Below are 19062 nucleotides of genomic sequence, written 5' to 3'. Positions count from 1 at the left end.
TACCCACATGAGGAGGCCGTGAAGCCATCCAGGAGCAGCTCTGGCCCATCCTGCTGAGGGGGGGCACCGAGTCCTTACCCAGGTGAGGAGCTACAGTAGCACCCTGAGGCCATGGTGCCCTAAAGCCCTCCAGGAGCAGGTCTAGCCCATCCTGCTGAGGGAGTGCAGAGAGTCCTTTACCCACACGAGGAGGCCATGAAGCCCTCCAGGAGCAGCCCTGGCCAATCGTGCTGAGGGACACAGCCCAGCCCTGGCAGGAGCCTTACCCAGATGAGGAGGTCATGAAGCCCTCCAGGAGCAGCTCTGGCCCATCCCGCCATTGGACACAGCCCAACCCTGGCAGGAGCCTTACCCAGATGAGGAGGCCATGAAGCCCTCCAGGAGCAGCTCTGGCCCATCCCGCCGTTGGACACAGCCCAACCCTGGCAGGAGCCTGTGGGAGCTCAGCACATCACTCCTGATGTCCAGAGCTACCGAGAGAACCCTTGGGGGGGCTCGGGAGTCCTGGAATGTTGCCAAAAGCACTTGGTGGCTTGATTTTGATCCATCTGGAGATGTGCCACCGATGTATGAGGAAATGGAACCTGCGAGAATCACTCGGGTGTAAATGGTGAAGGGAAGATATCATTATAGGGTGAATCACAAATGTTGGGGTTTTAGTACAGGGGGGTTGTAGAGACAAGATGGAGGAATCAGGGCGTGCCACCAGGCTTTTCCTTCTTCTTCCTGTCTTCCATCTTCTGGAGTGGTGTTGGCATTTGGGGATTGGTCTGGGGTGAGGGTGTAGTTGGTGACAAAGATGATAGGTATTGGGGACAAAAGGTAAATATGATATACGTAGTTTTTGTTATAAAAGATGTGGCCGCCTTGGGGGTGGGCAGAGTGCCTTTGGCTGCCGTGCTGGTCAGATCCTTCGGGCAGAGAAAGGACTTTATAGATAAGAGATAATAAACAATTCTGAAGACCGAAAAAACCTAGCGTCCAGTCTCATCCTTTGAAGCCCAGCGTGCAAGAGCCATCCTGAGCGTGTCTGGGGGCAGAGACAGACAGCCGACCCCAGAGGAGCCCTTACCTAGATGAGGAGCTGCAGCAGCACCCTGAGGCCATGGTGCCCTGAAGCCCTCCAGGAGCAGCCCTGGCCCATCGTGCTGAGGGACACAGCCCAGCCCTGGCAGGAGCCTTACCCAGATGAGGAGCTGCAGCAGCACCACGTTGCCCTTGCGGCAGGCCAGGTGCAGGGCCGTGCGCCCGTCGCCGTCGCCGCAGGTCTCGTTCACCTCGTCCCGCGTGCCGTGGGCCAGCAGCAGGATCACCGTCCTCAAGTCCTCCTCGGCCGTGGCCCTCAGGAGGTGCTGGCCCAGAGAGAGCTCCAGGCACTGCAGAGGGGCGAGGAAGAGCTTCTGCTCGTACTTGGCGCGTATCCAGAGCTCTTTTTCTTCCCTAGGGAAGCCAGAGGGGACAGGTCACTCTCAGCTGGTGTCGCAGCCCACAGTGCTCAAGCAACAAGGAGGTCATTTCCCCTTTCAAATTTATGTCAAGAAAGCCCTCACAGGAACAGTTCACCCAAACCTTAGGAGCAGTTCGCCCAAACCTTGTATTTTTAGCAATATTTGTGTTGTCCACCTTACTGTTCCAGTGCTCAGGACCCTCCTTGATGGATGCTGTGCCCACGGGGTTGTAGGATCACAACAGCCAGGAGGTCTGAAAAAGCCCTGGGCCAGCAAGAGGTCAGGGCAAGAGCCCTGGCTTTGGTCACAAAAACCAAAGACATAACAAGCAGCCAGGTTTCACTTCAAGGCTGGAAAACACACTGCAAAAAAATGCACCCCATTTCTGTCACCCTGAGCAGAAGTAACCAAATGGGGGCTTTGTCCCCCTCCAAGCTGAGTAATGCTTCCAAAGGCACAAGGATGATTTCCTCCTGTTTTGCCAAAATTCAAACCAGCTCTTTGAAGCACCTTTTCCTCCTGATATATCAAAGAACCATCAGAAGCTTTCTGGTGCTATCAGGTTACAGCAGAACAAGGACTACAAACAAGGCCCTGCACTCGCCCCGTTTCAAAAATTACCATACAATTACATGATCTGAGAGGGGCAGCCCCAGACAAAAAAGTCCCATTTAGAGGTCCCTCAGGTAATCTGCTCAGCCTGTGAAAACCACAAACATCACCTGAGCCAGGCAACTGGGTCCTGGTGACAGATTCTCTCCTCTGGAGTACAAAAGGCCAAGCTCTGTTTACGCCTTTCAGCCGTGTTTACACTGCTCCCAGTAATCTAGTGTCAGGTTAGCCCTAATCTGTTTTTAAATACTTATGTAAACATCTCCTTCCACCAGCAAATCTGGATTAGTTTTGCATCATTTCCTGGGACATGTGGAGTGACCTTGCTGTGACCTGCCTGGATGCTTTCAGGCACAGCTTCCCAAAGCAGCCACAGCTTCTCTGCCCTGGCCACAGTTTGCCCCTCAAACAGGGCCAGGGCTTTTCTTCAGAGCAAAAGTGCAAACAGAAAATTTACACAGAGAGTGCTTCTTTTACCTCAAGCCTCTGAATGGCTCCTGCAAGCTAAACGACACACCAAAAAAAACCCCTCTACAACCCATTTGGGCAGTTGCAAATTAACCTTTGATGGCAGGATCTGATAAATGGAATATGGCTGCAGGTATTCCAGATGGAGAGGAGGAAGAAAAGGAGTTCTGTTATCAGAATCTTTAATTCATGGTTTTTCTAATTACATTTTTTTAAGGTAAAAAGCCAAACTAAAACCAGTGCCACGAAAAGGATAAAGTAACAAATAATTATCTACAATAAAATGGGCATTCTTGCAACAGCTCTCCTCCCAGTATCCAGCTAGATTATCTTCAAGGATGTTAGCAAAGATCTCACATGATTTTTAAACTCACCCAGAGGTGTTGAGAGTATAACCAACACATCCACCACACGTTTAAAACATGCCAGACTGGAAAAAGAGGTGATTCAACCTGTGCTGTTCACCCACAGCAACACACACCAGGGCTCTGGGAATTTATTTTTCATATGTCCATACATCCTAAAGGCAAAATATTCCTCAGATATGGAAGTAATATTTTTTTAGCTTAGTCAAGAGTCTGCAAATTAATCTCCCTCTCCCCCAGACCATTTCTGGAGTGAGAGAAACTTTTGACTCCTATCAGAGCACTGGTGGCTCAAGAAAAAGTCCCTTTCTACTGAGAAAAAAAGCTGTTTGACACAAGTCTCCCACTTCCAATCACCATTCAGCCTAAACTGTAATAGTGAAGCTAAAAGGAGAGAATAACTGCTTAGTTCAGGCAGAGGCTCTCCAAGCTTGAGGCTGGCAGGCTCACAAATCTATCAGCACCAATTTCACATTCACTGTGCGTCGTGTGGGCAGCCCTGATGCTCCTGGAAGGATGCAAGAAAGAGAGATAGGGATGCCCCAGTCCTGCTCAGTTTTGTCCTACTGCCTCAAAAGGTTGGGGAAAGAAGAGGAAACTCTTTAGAGGCCAATGTCACAGGAAGGGGAATGTGCTGCCACCTGCCTCAGTGCTGGGCACCAAATGAATTCACTCAGTAAGGTGCAGTTCCACCTTTGGAGTCACAGCAAGGGTTGTGATGGAACTATAAATCAAAATAAAGGTGTTTCAGAGGCCTCAGGTGTTTGGGGCAGCACGTCACTGACATCAGTATGGAGTGAGATTCAGGTCTTTGTCAGCAGTACAAACTGGGCACAAGGAAGATTTGGATGTTAGGGAGGAAAACAAAGCCTCATCAGAGGTAGGAGGAAAAGCACATTGGACTACACCTCATGGACAGCCGCAACACACAGGGACTGCTTTCCACTGAGCATCTAGAAAGGCAATGCCCACAAACATCCTGCCTCCATCTCTGGCATGAACCATTTCATTGGGATGGGAAGGCCTGGGGACTTTCCTGGGAGACAGCTGCAGCTCGCATTCATCTCAGAAACCCTGACAACAAGACATAAATACTGCAATTGTTGCTCTGATGCCCCAATTTCACTTCTGGGATCCACAGCTTGTCTTGGTTGAGGTTTCATTTCCCCCAAGGAAGGCCAGTCCAAGAGCAGAGTTGTCAGCAGTAGATCACTTAACCTCATTGCAGTTCCCTGGAGGACCACTGCTCACATCCCTGTTAGTTAATGAGCTAAAAAATGAATTATTGGAGCGGTCAGCAATAAGCAGGAAGAGGAGGCACAGTGTTTCATTTCAGCCAGCACTGACATACCTTTAAATAAATCAACTGAAGAGGAGCACGAGGAAGTGTGAGGGAGAGCAACTTATCAGGAGAAAGACACTGAACCAGTCCCTAAAATAAAGGCTAGTAAATACTGCCCTCTTTTCCTCCCTTAATTGCAAGCTTGGCAATTCTATATGACCCTCTCCATACAGGACACTTCCAGCTGTAGTTGTCAAAGCCAAACCAAGACTCTTTCAGTGAACTTTCAGCAGTGGAGTCCTTGTCCCAGCAGCAAATCAAAGCTGCTGTGCTGTAAAAGGAACATCTTCAAGTGCTCTGATGGTCCCAATGACACCAAACACTGGAGAAGGTGTGAGCTGCCTCTTCCTCATATGCAGCAAAACAAATAGATTGTAAGTTCCTAGATAAACTTAGAGAAATGAACAACAGAGCCCTAAGGTCAGAAGTTCTTTGAGCCTTTTCTCTCTAAATATCTGCCTTCAAACCCTCATCTGTATCTGCTGGTACAGACTCCAAACCTCACTGTGTTTGCCTCTCACAAGGGGCACATACAGCAGAGGATCACTGCAAAACACTCCACAGAACCAGAAGTGAGTCACAAATCTTGTCCAGAAAGTGCCACCAAGCTCTCTGCTCCTGCAGGAGTCTCCATCACTCAGGAACCCTGAGAACACACAGTGGTGTGAACAACGAAATCCCTGCTGCAGCAGCAACACTGTACACAGGTAAAAGGTTATTAGAAACAGATGAAAATTTCAGTTCTCCGTTTATTTTGATCTAATTAGGTGCTTGCTTCTCAAGATAATGTCCAATTATTTAAATTACTCTGCCAGCCACATCACATCATTATTATGTGGAAACATAAATACTGGGCACTGGAAGGGGGGAGGGTAAGCAGGGAGCATCAGAGAAGAGAAAAAGCAGATTTGCTTCCAGCACAGCCTCGCTCCAGGAGCTGCCCTGTGTGGGTTTGCACTGGAGATGCTCCTTGAGGAGCCCACATCCCACACAGCCCAGCCCCATCATGTGCTGCACTGGGTTTTCCACCCTACAAATGCCATCAGAAGCCTGTTGGAATCCACTCTCCATCCTGACTCCTCCTTGTTCCCACTCACCTCTGCCTTCACCTCCACTTGTCCCTCACAGATATTTGGTGGAGTCACATCAGCAGCCAAACAAGGAGAGAGGATGTGCAGGGTGGGAAAAAAAGTGGTGCTCATGCAGTGACCCAGAACTGCCTGAGTAGGCAACAGCACATGGCTGGAGAGCCTGGGAACTTGCCATCAGAATTCCACAGCACCAGAGCAAGAGCAGCCTTGCTCTCCCCAAAGCTTGACTGAAAGGATGACTAAAATGTCATGTTGTTATCCAGAGTTACTCACCACTTGTTAAAAAAGCTGGAATGAATTCTGAAGGTTGAATTGGAAAGACAGTGGACAGCAGGTATTTACCAAGGCACAGCATTGATTTCCCACCACCAGAAATGAGAGCAGGCTCCTTACAGGCACTTTGAAGTGAAGTTTTATTCTCCACACCTCTGACAACACTGAAAAGCTCCTGATTTTTTTTCATCCTTTCTTCTCTCCTGATTTTTTTTTTTTCATCCTTTCTTCTCTCCTGCTACAGGAACTAATTCTGTAAGAGAGGAGGCCTCTCAGTGGTGTCTCCACAGTGGCTGTGCAGGTGCTGTGCCCGTGTGTTGCCATTTCTGGTTGCTCACTGAAGTACAACCCTTTAACGCCGTGGTAACCTGGCCAGCTCAGCAAGAGCTCTGCCAAATTTCCTCTCCTGTTGGCCAGCTGACAAGGTTAATGTGTCTCTTCCAAGAAAATGAAGTCAATCTAACCCACTGCACCTCCCAAACTCCTGGAAGAGCCCCAGGATGTGTCATTAGCTTCGTAGTCCAGCACGCACGGAGCTCATATCACCTAATGACCGGCGCCGGGCAGCTGCATGTGCCGGGGCTTCCCCATTAAACATCTCCCTCTGTCATGATCCCAAAAAATGGCACTGCTTTGGACAGGGCTGGTGATGCAGGGGTGGGATGGGTAAAAGGAAAACACTGAGGGTGGGGGTAGGATTGAAATGTTGGAGAAAGGTTCATGATGCTTTTAATTGCAACAGCAAAAGCGGGGAGAAGAAGAGAGGGTGAGAAGAAAGGGGCTAGCAGCAAGGAATTTCCAAAGTGCCTTCCTGCCCTGAGCAAAGCAGGAACTGGGAGGAGAGGCATGGAAGAGGAGCTGGGAACAATATGCTGAGAAAACACAGGGGCTTCCTCTCTCTCTGCAGGAGAAGACCCCTCCGCTGCATTGCAAAGGCAGCGCTGAGCAGCTGAGCGGCTCCGCGCCCCGCATGCCTCCCCGCCCGGCCGCGTTGCTAAGGGGGAAGGCACGAGCCCACCGGGAATATCCAGGTCCCTGGCAAACAAGAGGGCTCCAGACAGCAAACAAAGACCGATGGGTATTTATCCCTTAATTACTGAGAGCTTTGAAGAAACGGGCCCACTGTAAATCCCGCCCGCCGCCCAGGGAACCGACCGCGAGGGAACCGACCGCGATTTATGCGCGCCGGGGCAAAGAGGAAATAAATATCTCTCTGGCTCCTGATCAATATTATGAGTGTTTTGCCAACCTACAGGGTGTTTTATGAGCTGTAAGGATAGAAAGGGATCATTAATAATTAAATAAAGTCTATCTATTAAGCTTATTACTTCTTACAAGTTAAACATCCCTGACGGACGAAGGGCAGCCCCATAGGAAAGCATGGATCAGCCAACCCGTGTCTTGCCTTGGACTCTTGTCCAAGTGAGCAGTGAGGTAACCCAGCCTGGAAATGATTTAGTTGCTGTCTGATGGGCAACTTATCTGCCTGAGGACTGTGTTCAACCCACTCTTCAAATTTTGGTCCAGGAGACAGACAATTCAGTGCTGCAAAATCATGCCAAATTCACGTTACTTCTACTCTCAGTCCTTTTCAACCAAACCAAATGGCACAAATCCCTGGAAGAGTTCAAGGCCAGGATCTGAGCACCCTGGGATGCTGGAAGGTGTCCCTGCCCATGCCAGGAGGTTGGAAGGAGATGATCTTGGTCCTTTCCACCCTGCACCATTCCAGGATTCTATGAAATGAAGGCAGTTTCCCACCAGCAGCACCTCGCACTGTCAGGGACTCATTTCCTGAAGCCCCCAGCTCTGGACCTTCTCCACCATTAACTCTCCTATTCAATTTTTCAGTTTTCCTTTCATAGCTGCGTGCTTCAGGGGAAAAAAAAAAGCCCTGCTGTGTGTGAGGGACAGAGATCACTCATTTGTGCAGAGCTCAACGTGCTTCTCAAATTAATCACGGCTTGCCTGACACTTAGCAGTATCATCATTATTCGCATTTGGTGGAGCTCCTCCACCTTTTTCCCTCTCTCCTGACAGCATTCCCCTACACAGGGCTCCAAACCAGCTGCTATTTCTGCACTTGTGGGTTACCTCTCTGTGGAGTAAGCAGCAGCACTCCTTGAAGCATTAATATACCCACAGGATTTATTGCTGCCCAGCATTAACGACCAGCCTGGCCAAGACATCAAGGTTTACTGACTTCAGGCCTTTCAGATAAATACCCTTCAATTGTGGGCTCTGATTTATCACAGAAAATTGCAGCCAACTTCTGTTTTCATTGCACAACACTCCATCTAATAATTTTTAAGGTTTACTCGATAAAATATATCACAGCTGAGGTTTACTCTGTGTAAAGTTGAGCAGAAACTGTGACATATAACAGCAGGGGATACTGTGGGTACTAAGATAAGGCTTATTAAGTTGAGAATAAAGATCCTAAGGGTGACAACTCGAAGCACTGCAAGTTGTTTAAATCTTTTCTCAATAAAAATCCAGGTTTTTTCTTTCTTCTGTACCATTATGTGAAATGAAAACAGTCCCTAGAGATTTAATAAAAACCTTTAAGAAGCCACAAGTTGTCCTTTTCCTCTAACCCCAAAAGCCCCAGAATTTTTTGAAACAGCATTGCCAGGGACATTTCAGAGGGAAAAACCCTAACAATGGTAAACTCTAAGGATTTAGAGCTCACCACAGTCCTGAGGAGACCACAAAGACAATCAGAGGGCTGGAGAACCTCTGCTATGAGGAAAGGCTGAGAGGATTGGGAATGTTTAGCCTGGAAAAGAGAAGGCCTAGGGGAGACCTAATTGTGGCCTTCCAGTTCCTGAAGGGAGTCAACAACAAAAATGGGGAGAGCTATTTACAAGGGTCTGGAGTGAGAGGACAAGGGGAATGGGTTTAAACTGACAGAGAGTGGGTTTAGGTGGGATATTGGGAACGAATTCCTCCCTAGGAGGGTGGGCAGGCCCTGGCACAGGGTGCCCAGAGCAGCTGTGGCTGCCCCTGGATACCTGGCAGTGCCCAAGGCCAGGCTGATGGGGTTGGAGCAGCCTGGGATAGTGGCAGGTGTCCTTGACATGGCAGAGGGTGGAACTGGATGGGCTTTAAGATCTTTTCCAACCCAAACCATTCTGTGACTGTGATTTTAAACACAAAAGTCAGTGAAAATAATTTAAAAAGCACCGTGAAGAGTGAAGGAAGATGGATTTCTCCTAGGGTGTCTAAGGAGAGACTTTACAAGAGTCTGGAATGCAAAACTCAGGAACAACAGCTCCCTCACAGCCACCCTCTGCTCCTGAGGAAAGCTCCTGAGTTCAGGATCAGATTCCTTTTATATGCTGGCACATCAGTATCAAGGTAAACATCCACACAAAATTTAACCCAAACCACATCTCTGTGCTGGCTACCTGAAAAAAAAGGCTGATAAATGAGTTATCACTGTGTGGCTCTAGACACACAAGTGAACTGCTTCCACTTCTTGGGTGGTCAACCTCAACACTTGGGCACACCACAAATATTACCTAAAAAAAGCCAAAAGCTGCAACAGTTGCACAGAAATGCTAAAACCAAGGAGTATATTTGCTTCTTGCCTGTTTTCAGTAACAAATAAATATATTTATATATATATGCAGGGAATAGTAATTGGAAACACGTACCTAATGCATTTCACTACTCATGTGTAACCACACTTAACCTGATGTCTTAAGTGTATAAATCAAACTGCATTGTGCCAGTACCTAAACACAGACTGGAAATTTCAATTTGCCATTTGATATACAGTCACTCAGGTCAGAAGATTCCATTAATCTCCAATTTGTTAGCACTAATTTTCTCCTACAGCAAGGCCTTGCTTAATGCAGCAGTGTTTAAAGTGGAGCTCAGGAAACCATTACTTATTAAAAAAAAAAAAAAAGGAAATTCCTTTCTCTCTTGTATTTTTGGAATGCTCTGATGTTGGAAGGAAATTATGAATCTGACTCCATGTTCTTAGAAGGCTAATTTATTATTTTATGATCTATTTTATATTAAAGAATGCTATACTAAAACTATACTAGAGAAAGGATACAGACAGAAGGCTAGAAAGATACTAATGAAAAACTTGTGACTCCTCAGAGTCTGACACAGCTTGGCCATAATTGGCCAATGAGTAAAAACAATTCACATGAAACCAATGAAACCAGCACCTGTTGGTAAACAATCTCCAACCACATTCCAAAGCAGCAAAACACAGGAGAAGCAAATGAGATAATATTGTTTTCATTTGTCTCTGAGGCTTCTCAGCGTCCCAGGAGAAGAATCCTGGGCAAAGAGATTTTTCCAGAAAATATGATGGTGACACTTCTCCGAGGTTGCAGGCAGGGAGCGACACACAAACACTGCAAGGCACAAATCTAAATAATCTGTGCCAGGTGGGAGATGGAGTGGGCTGGCTGTGTGTGTCCCCATGGCTGAGCAGTGTGTGCAGCAGGGCTGTGCTCCTCCCTTCACACAGCAGTAGGGACACCACAGCAGTGCCTGATGTGAGCGGCTCCGGAACGCGTCCCGTGGCAAACACGGCGAGGAAGAGAAATGGAGCTTCTCCTCTGCTCAGCCTGCTGGAAAGGGGAGGAGCAGCAGAACTGAGAGGGCCTTATAAACAATGAGGGAAGGGGGAAAAAACCACTTGGAGGGGGCTGACAGACTTCCAGAGCAGAAAGATGTGGGAATCCATAAAATCAGAGGGTTTTGGGAAAGCTACAAAAGGCAGGCCTCAGAGATGATTAGAGTTAAGCAGTAGCCATAAATTTGTCAGCAGAAAAATTATGCAAAAAGTAGAAAAATAAAGACAAATAGAACAATTGTCTGTATTAATGTTTGGCTAGGGTAACTCCCTAAGCTACAGAAAAGATTATCTAGCAAGATATTAGGAAGTTCTAATCTCACAAAGGAAGTTCTGTGCATTGTATTTTAGTGCTTGCAAGCAGGCATTGCATCCAAAACAAGCAAGCACTGTTTAACCCAAGGTGTGTGTGCTTACAGTGGTTGGATAGAAGCACTGTCAGGATGCTTTTGCTTTGTGTGATTGGTCAAAAAACTTTTAAAGGGAGTTGTAAGATGAAGTTCTTTGTCTGCTGCCGGGGATGTGAGCTGCTGGCATCTTCCCATTGTCATAACCATGGAGTGAGAGTGATGCTGGAGGATAAATAGCTCAAGATGCATTCCCCAGCAGTCCTGTTCCGTTGGTGGTTTGTTCAGAGACCCCCAGGCAGTGCTAGAAAGAGACCTCAAATGAGTAGAAAGAGATCTCAAATTAAAGTTTGCTTGAGGCTTCCATCACGCAATCAATAAGGTGGGAAAAGACCTCTAGGATCAGAGTCCAACTGATCCAAAATGGTAAAAACATGTTGTGGGCTCCAGGAGAACCTGATCTTTACCTGAGGATCAAAAACTGGAAGAGGATGGTTTACTTGCAACGCCTCACAAAGATCTTCAGAAATGTTTCTTGATCCTTTGTTAACAGTAACTCCTACAGTTTGGTTTGCAAGGAGAAACAAAAGTCCTTTCACGGGGCTTTAATGGCATCTTAATTCCAGTAGAAGCAGTAAGATGATGCTCTCTGAGTATTTGGGAAAGGAGAACACCCTCCAACCATTACAGTGAATTTATGTAAGACATAAAAGAGAAAATACAAGTAATAAATGTGGTATTTGAGTACAGACTGAAGAAAAACACATTTGGAGCAGCAAGCAAATAAACCCAACTGCTTGCTCTGCACAAGGCAGCAGTGGGAGGCAGGCAAGCTTGGAGGGAAAGATCCAGGGGCTGGAAGCAGCTGGACAATCCCCATGGGCAGCATTTCTGGGATCCACATTCCAGAGATGCTGCAGGGACCTCTGTGCTGTCCAACTCTTCCCAAGCGACTTGGAGCTCTCCCTTCTGCTCCCCTCACCTTCTGATGTCTCCTCATTTGCACCCCAAGTACCACAGAATCCTGAAGTTTGGAAAAGACCTCCAAGATCGAGTCCAACCTTCAACCAAACACCACGGTGCCCGAGGCACTTATTTCTGTGTTCACTCATTCCTTGAACACTTCCAGGGGTGGTGGCTCCTCCACCTCCCTGGGCAGCCCTTCCAATGCTTAACCAATCTCTCAGTGAAGAAATTTCCCTAATAACCAACCTGAACCATCTCACTGATGCCAAGGACTCGACAGAAATTGTTGATGTCATCAGACCCTTCCATCAGCCTCATTTATTAATGGCTGTTTTTATTTAGGAGAAACTATGCCTTTTTTGGCATCCCAAAGTGTTCCCTCTGTTCAGCAAGTGATGGGACTTCCCTCCACCTCTGTTTTAGTGGATTGCAGGTGTTTGATGCCCTTCTCAAACCATAAATCAGAATTAATTTAAAAAAGGCTGTTGGTAGACCTGCTCATGTGTCTGGAAAAGCCAAGTGGATGAAGAATTTCTTTAGAATAAAAAGGGATGAAGACTTGAGAATCCTCAGCAGTTAACCCCCAGAGAAATCCATGAGGTTCCTCTGACTGAAAAACTGAAATCTCAATGATTTTTTTGTTTGTTTGTGTATTCCCAACAACGGGATGTGCAACTGTGGTTGCCCAAATGTGTCCCAAAAAGGTGAGACTAGAGATGGAAGTGGCTTTCAGAAGACATGGAAGTGCTCAGGTGCTGCTGAAGCTGTTCCAATGCACCTCTGCCTATTAATCACTTGCAAAGCTTTGGGCTTTTATGATTTACAAGCCATAAGGTGGATGTTTGACAGTGGGAAACCCACAGAAAACCTGACAGCAAAGAAAATCTGCACCGGGGACACCTGCCAAAAGTGACAGCAAGTCCCACTTGGAGAGCAACTCAGAGAGAGCTGTGCAGGGATTTAAAGGCTGAATTAAAGCCAGAATTGAGGAATTAAAGCCTCTTGCCCAAGTGTTCCTGGTGCATAAGTGCTCTCTCTCTCTGTGTCTCTCTCTCTCCCAGCCACTTCCCTGCAAATCCCTCTTCAGGCCACATTTGGAAATTATTAAAAAAAGATAAAATATCCCTAATCTGTTACCAATTAGAAGAAACATGTGAATATTATTTTCTAATTTGTGACTCAATCTTAAAAGTGAGCTCACTGAAATAATTACACTGGCTCCTGAATATTCCTATTGTGCTCCTGAAAAAAAAATATCCAAAAATGAACAGTGGGTATATCCTCTACTGCCCCAGATGCCCTGGGGCTGAATGTATCAATAAGAACCATCAAAGCCCTGGATGTGGACTGCCAAAAACCTGTAATTTCTGCTCCCAGCCCAGGGGTTGCCAAACAGACTCATTCCCTCCTAATGGTCTTTGTGCACCTTGGGCTTGTGGCGAGTCAGGACGAGCCAGGGAGGCCCAAGCTGAGTGGCCAACACAAGGTGTCCAAGCTGTCCACTGCACAAGTGACCCCTTCCAGCTGCAGGAGCTCTAAGCCAGGATTTATGAGAGAGCAGCAATGGAGATTTCTTTGTAAAACCCAGACACAGCACGACTTGAGTGAGTAACTCCTGAAAATTGGTAATTTCCTGGTGGTTAGCAGGAGAAGGCCCACCAATGGGGAAGCAGAGGCTGCTAATAAATTTATAGCGCGTTATATGCCAATTAGACCCCCTCAGCCCTTCAAGAGGCAGCACCACCAATCAGGTGATCATTCCACAAATGTACTCTTTAGGGCTGAGCTCATCACAAATCAATCCTGCGTTTCAAGTGCAATTTTCATTAGCGTTACCCGGGACCGCACTGGTGAAACAATGCAGGCAGGTATTCTCCTTCTCTCTCAGAGCACCCTTCCCTGATGCCTTGTGCTCGGCTATTTTGCTCCTCCTCGTGCACAGCCACGTCTCAACTTCAAATGGTAAATAATCACTTTGAGTAGCACATTAATCCTGCGCCGGAGCAGATTTATTACACGCGTCACTCGCGGGAGTTCCGCCGTCACTCGCAAGCCAGCCGTGAACCCCGTGCTTAAATTACATCCTTGTACCTGACCATGCACCATGCAAGGCTCTGTCAATACCAGCAACCAGCAGCTCCCTCAGCTTCCCACCCTGTGACATCCACAAGTGTCACTTGGGAATTCAGAGGAAGGAGAAATGCGCCAATAAATACTCTGTAAGGTTTAGCATCTGCTTTAAACCTCTGGTCACAGCTTGAATCACAGCTTTACCTCTGTGCAAGCAACATTGCATTTTGGATGCTCTTCTTTGCTTCGTTTTTGCTGAACAAGGCCAGAAACAGCCTTTAGTTTTAGCTTTGTAACCTATGGCAGCACAGGGCAGCCTGAGTCACCAGGAATGCATTTTCCTTTTCTTTGGCTTCTCAAGCTGGCTACAGACTTTGGGGAAGCACATGCAGAAACCTACCAGAGAATATCCTGAGTTGGAAGGGACCCACAAGGATCAGCAAGTCCAACCCCCTGGCCCTGAGTGTGATATCCAAATGTTCCTTGAGCTCCTGCAGGCTTGGGGCAGTAACCAACCCAACCTGACCCGAGCCTAGGTGGGGTCACAGATGTAACATCCATGTTGGGTAGACTTAAAGAACAAGGAGCTCCCAATGCCAGAATTCCCAAAGCAACCTTCACTTCCCTGCTTCTCAGCCAGGCAAGTCATGGCAGGACCAAATTTTACTTCCTAAACCGCCCCTGCCCCCAGTCATTCTAAAGTTTTACAGAGTCTCTTCACAAAAAAACCTCAACGTAGGAAGAGCAGCGCCTGATGCCCCAAGCCTTGGGCTGTCACCTGCATCTTATTTCTACTTAACCTCTTAAATAACATTGGAATTCACTTTGTCCCCTGATGGGCTCTGTAATGAGAACCTCCTGTCAATCACAGCTCCATTAGCCGGGACAGACTCCCACTTCCTGAAACAATTTATTGCATTCCCAGCAGCGAATGGGCCTGGCTCCTTTTGAGCCCTTTGGGTTTTTTTGGGGAGCTATTCATTGGGAGCGGGTGTCCCTTGTGTCCCTGCTGAGCAGGGCATTGTTCCCCCCATTGTGGCTCATGGAAAGGGCTTCCTGAGCTGACCCACCTCTCCTTGTCCTGCCCAGGCCCAGGGTTTGCCAAAAACTTCTTTGGGCTGCTCAGTTCAGCGGCCCAACACAAAACCCACCAGCTGTTTCCAGCCACTGGGGCAGGGGGAGAAGCCAATCCTGCTGTTAACCCCTTCCCAACAAAAGCCCAGGGACCTGGAGCCCGTAGTTCCCTCTCCCTGAAACAGCAGGATCTGCTCTCATTTAGCATGAAACTAAAGGCAATTTTGTTTTCCTCTTCCCCTCTCTTGGTTACAAACTCAAATTGCAGCTCAAAGGAAAAAATCTTCCTAATAGAGGCTAAAACCACTTTGGTTGGAACATTATCTCGAGAGGAGAATTTCCATTTCCCTAAGTGTGTGCAGTCCTTACGAGGTTCATTTGCAATGAGTCTATCTGTTTTGATGAGATAATAAAATTCATTTTATTTAAAAATATCTCCATTTCCACCCCCCTCCCCCCTCCAAGGAATTTAAATGGTCAGTTAATCTTTCTGCTTCAGAAACAACCCACTGAGTAAATAAAAGAGGGCTCAAGATTATATAAACCACAATTTTTTCCCTATTCTAACACTAGTCTCGAAGACTAAAATACAGATGTACCTGGGCATTGGCTGTGTGCCTTTTTAGTATAAATCAGTTTAACTTTTAGCCTGGGAAAGGGAAAAAAAATGGAAACAAGATGATAGTTATCTCCAGCCTTCTGTGATTCTCGAGTCAATAGTAAATGGGGGGACTCGTTAGTGCCATAGTGATCCAATCAGGATGAAATTATGCAGTCATGTAAGAAATAATATCTATTAGGCTAATTTAATCAACGAATACTTTACAGATGAATTAGAATGCAGAATCCAATTATTTCAAACATTTGGACTGTCAGCCGCTGTGTTTTTGAAGCCGTGGAGGGGGAGAAAGGGAAGGCTTGAGGATCCTTTCAAGGCCAGGGTGGCTGGGCTGTGTTTGTAGCAGGAGGGCTGAAAACAGCAATCAGCACCTGGTTCCTGGGGCACCTTCCTCTGGGATATTGGCAGGACAGCTTGATCTGCCCTTTGCACTGGCTCACAATGACTGCTCCAGTCTGGGTGATTCCCCTGGCCAGCCACCCTTTAAAAGGAAGGTTCACCCTCTAATGGCAAGGGGTGTTTGGTTACTGGGAAGGGAAGATGTGCCCCTGGTTGGTGCACAACACCCTGGTGCTGCCCAGCTCCATGGATTGCTCCTGGCATTTACTCCCTTGGAAAGCCAAGGCACTGCTTTATGGCACAGTGCAAAGGGAAATGGGACAGACAGAACTACTGCCAGAAGGGGCAACTGGTTTAAAAAACCACTTGACTCAAAAAGGAGTCATATTTTTAAATAAAATGCATTTTATTATCTCATCAAAACAGGTAAGACTCATGGCAAATGAACCTTGTAAGGACTTGATCTGCCCTTTGCACTGGCTCACTGACTGTCTCCAGTGTTGGTGATTCCCCTGGCCAGCCACCCTTTAAAAGGAAGGCTCACCCTATAATAGAAGGGGTGTTTGGTTACAGGGAAGGGAAGATGTGCCCCTGGTTGGTGCCCAGCTCCATGGACTGCTCCTGGCATTTACTCCCTTGGAAAGCCAAGGCACTGCTTTATGGCACGGTGCAAAGGGAAATGGGACAGACAGAACTACTGCCAGAAGGGGAAACTGGTTTAAAACACCACTTGACTCAAAAAAGGAGGGGACAAAACTGGGATGAAACCATGATCCAGCCTCATCTGCTCTGCTGATGCTCTGTCAAACCACAACAGGACCATGAAGCCTGCCAGAAAACCATCACTGCTCCACCAAGGAGACTCAGGGATTGGCTCCTTGCTGTAGAATAAAGGCCCTTCCCACCCTCTCCGTGGAGAATTTTCTCCCCAGTCCACTGGAACTGCTGTTTCATAAAGAAAAAAGAGCCCTCGGGTTGGAAGGGACCTTCCAGACCATCTCATTCCAACCCCTCTGCCATGGCAGGGACACCTTCCACCATCCCGGGGTGCTCAGAGCCCTGTGGAACAGCTCCCACACACAGGGATGGTCTGATGATCCCATTACCATCAGAGCAGTCATTGCAAGAGCTGAAGATGGCAAAGGTGCAGATTTTTGTGCTCAAGCCTACAGCACAAAGTGATATTTTCCCCCCCTCTCTTGTTGTTAGTACAGAGAAAAACAAGGCTACAAGAAAGTGATGGATACTTGAACCACGTGGAATATCTCTTACAAAGAGCTGAAAGAACTTCACAATGGAGCTTAAACTGAAAAAATCCATTTCACTCTCTGGGCTCCAGCATTTCTTTTGACTATTTGAGAGATATCATGAGGAACAGAGCAAACCTGGTGCCTGCTGCAGAGGGTGGGTGCCCCACTGCTCCGTGAGCTCAGCATGTGATTCCCAGCCTACCTGGGATCCAAACATTTCTCTGCCCTGTCATCTGGAGCAATAAATGGACTCTCTTGCTTATTTAAACATTTAATGCTCTTCTGATGCCCAAATTATGCCTGTTTCCTATGATGGATTAGCACAGGATACAGCAGTGACAATTTTCTGCAATCTGCAGAATATCAAATTTTGATTACTTCAGGAGGAAAAAGTAAAGTTATAAGCAAACTGATTGATAAGGGGCAGAGGAATACTTCATGTGGTGGCTCACTGGGAGCCTTGATGAATGCCTGGCAGGACTGTGATGAGTCCCCACAGAAGACATGCAATAACTCTGAGGAGATTTAAGGTATTTATTGCTCAAATAAAACAAAACCAAGTGACACGAGTAGGTGAAGTAGCACCGGGTGATTACAATCTGCTGATCAAGACCAAGTGCAACTCCAATTTTTTTTTTTTTTTTTTTGCAGAGCTAAAAAACAAACTAATTCTCCAGCTTGCCTACAGAACACTGATGGTTATTTTGGGAATTTTGGATGCTGGCTTTCCTCAATGAGCAATGGGATTGTTTCACTGCCAGGTCTTCAGGGTGGATTATCATCCAGTTAATGCTGGCAGTTGCTCTGCTTCTGGGTGTCAAATTATTTAGCAGTACCTTCTTAAAATAAAGTGATAGATAGATAGATAGATAGATAGATAGATAGATAGATAGATAGATAGATATTATCTATCTATCTATCTATCTATCTATCTATCTATCTATCTATCTCATAAGGCTGTAATACATATACAATATTTAAGGTGTGACTTGATTATCTTGGAGGTTCTTCCCAACCTTAATGCTTCTATGATTTTCTCTCTCTCTACATGTACACATTCCCTGGGCCCCACTCCCTTCCAGCAGCAGCTTTTCCAGCTGTGAGACTGAGGAATTCCCAAAGGAACATCCCTAACACAGTCCTCCACACAAGGTGTAGAGAGAGCTCCTGGGAAGGGAAGAACTGCTCTCTCCTCGCTCACAAATCTCTCTGGTCCAGGGCTTCCCCAGCACTGTCATTGTCAACAATCTCCCTGTGCTGGCAGAGGCAGATGTGACCCTTCACTCTGGACTCTGCTGAGCTGTGCCTCTGTGAGAATCCCTAAAGCTCTCCCTGAGTGTGAAGGGACTTTGTACTACAAGCATCTTCCCCAAAACAGTTCAGACCCAGGGAACTTTCTGAGAGAGACAAGAGGAAAAAAGCCACCAGAGAAGAGCATGATGCATTTGAATGGAGGGTTGGATCAGCAGCACCTCCTCCTTCAGAGAGGGGAGCTCACCTGAGCCCACAGTGCTGCTCTGCTATTTGAAAAAGGCACTTGCAGTTAAGCAGTGAGGAGAACAGATTCTTTTTTATTTTCATTTACTATTTCTAGGCGGGGTTGATGGATGTTTTGGACAGAAGAGGCTGAAAGCAGGCTTTGTGAGCCAGCATGATTAAAACAGTTGTCTTGAGCTGAGTTTGTCTATTGTGAAAAGAAGTGGGGGAGACTCCAACCAATCCATCAGCAGTGCACTGCTGGCAGACACAGGCACTGATCAGACACGACAGCTTTGCAACAGGTTTGAAACCCAAGTGCAGCAAACCCACCCTGCCTGTGTGTGTGTGAGTGTTTGCTACAAGCATCCTGAAGATTTGCAGCTTTTCCAGCTCCAAGAGCCAGCATGGGAACACCAGTGGCTTTGGTGGCACTCCAAGGAGGATAAAAAAGATCCTGGTGGTAAAACAAAGGGTGCTGAAAGCTCCCAGGGTGAGAACATGGTGGATTTGGAGAGTTCTTTGATGTGGTATTTAGGGAGCAGGCAGTGCTGGGTCAAGGGCTGCACTCCATGATCTTGGAGGGCTTTCCCAACTTTACCCATTCCATCAATCCATGATATTTTAGATGCAAAGCACAACCCAAAGGCAGGGAGTGTATTCCCAGCTATCCAAACAGATCCTGCCAGAGCAAACACCAAGGACCTGCTGCCTTCCCT

General features: G+C 47.0%; 1 protein-coding gene across 8 annotated transcripts in view; it reads right to left on the bottom strand.

Annotated features, from left to right (window-relative positions):
* The window catches only part of AGAP1 (ArfGAP with GTPase domain, ankyrin repeat and PH domain 1), a 329227-nt gene that overhangs the window by 8276 nt on the left and 301889 nt on the right, over nucleotides 1-19062 (bottom strand). For all 8 annotated transcript variants that reach the window (XM_059868340.1, XM_059868339.1, XM_059868337.1 and 5 more), the window contains one exon: nucleotides 1185-1440. In XM_059868340.1, the coding sequence (XP_059724323.1) occupies nucleotides 1185-1440 (256 nt within the window). The remainder of the gene's footprint in view (nucleotides 1-1184; nucleotides 1441-19062) is intronic.

The sequence above is a fragment of the Haemorhous mexicanus genome, chromosome 26 (genome assembly GCF_027477595.1).
Source record: "Haemorhous mexicanus isolate bHaeMex1 chromosome 26, bHaeMex1.pri, whole genome shotgun sequence".
Lineage (NCBI taxonomy): Eukaryota > Metazoa > Chordata > Aves > Passeriformes > Fringillidae > Haemorhous > Haemorhous mexicanus.
This window is presented reverse-complemented; position numbering and strand designations above follow the sequence as displayed.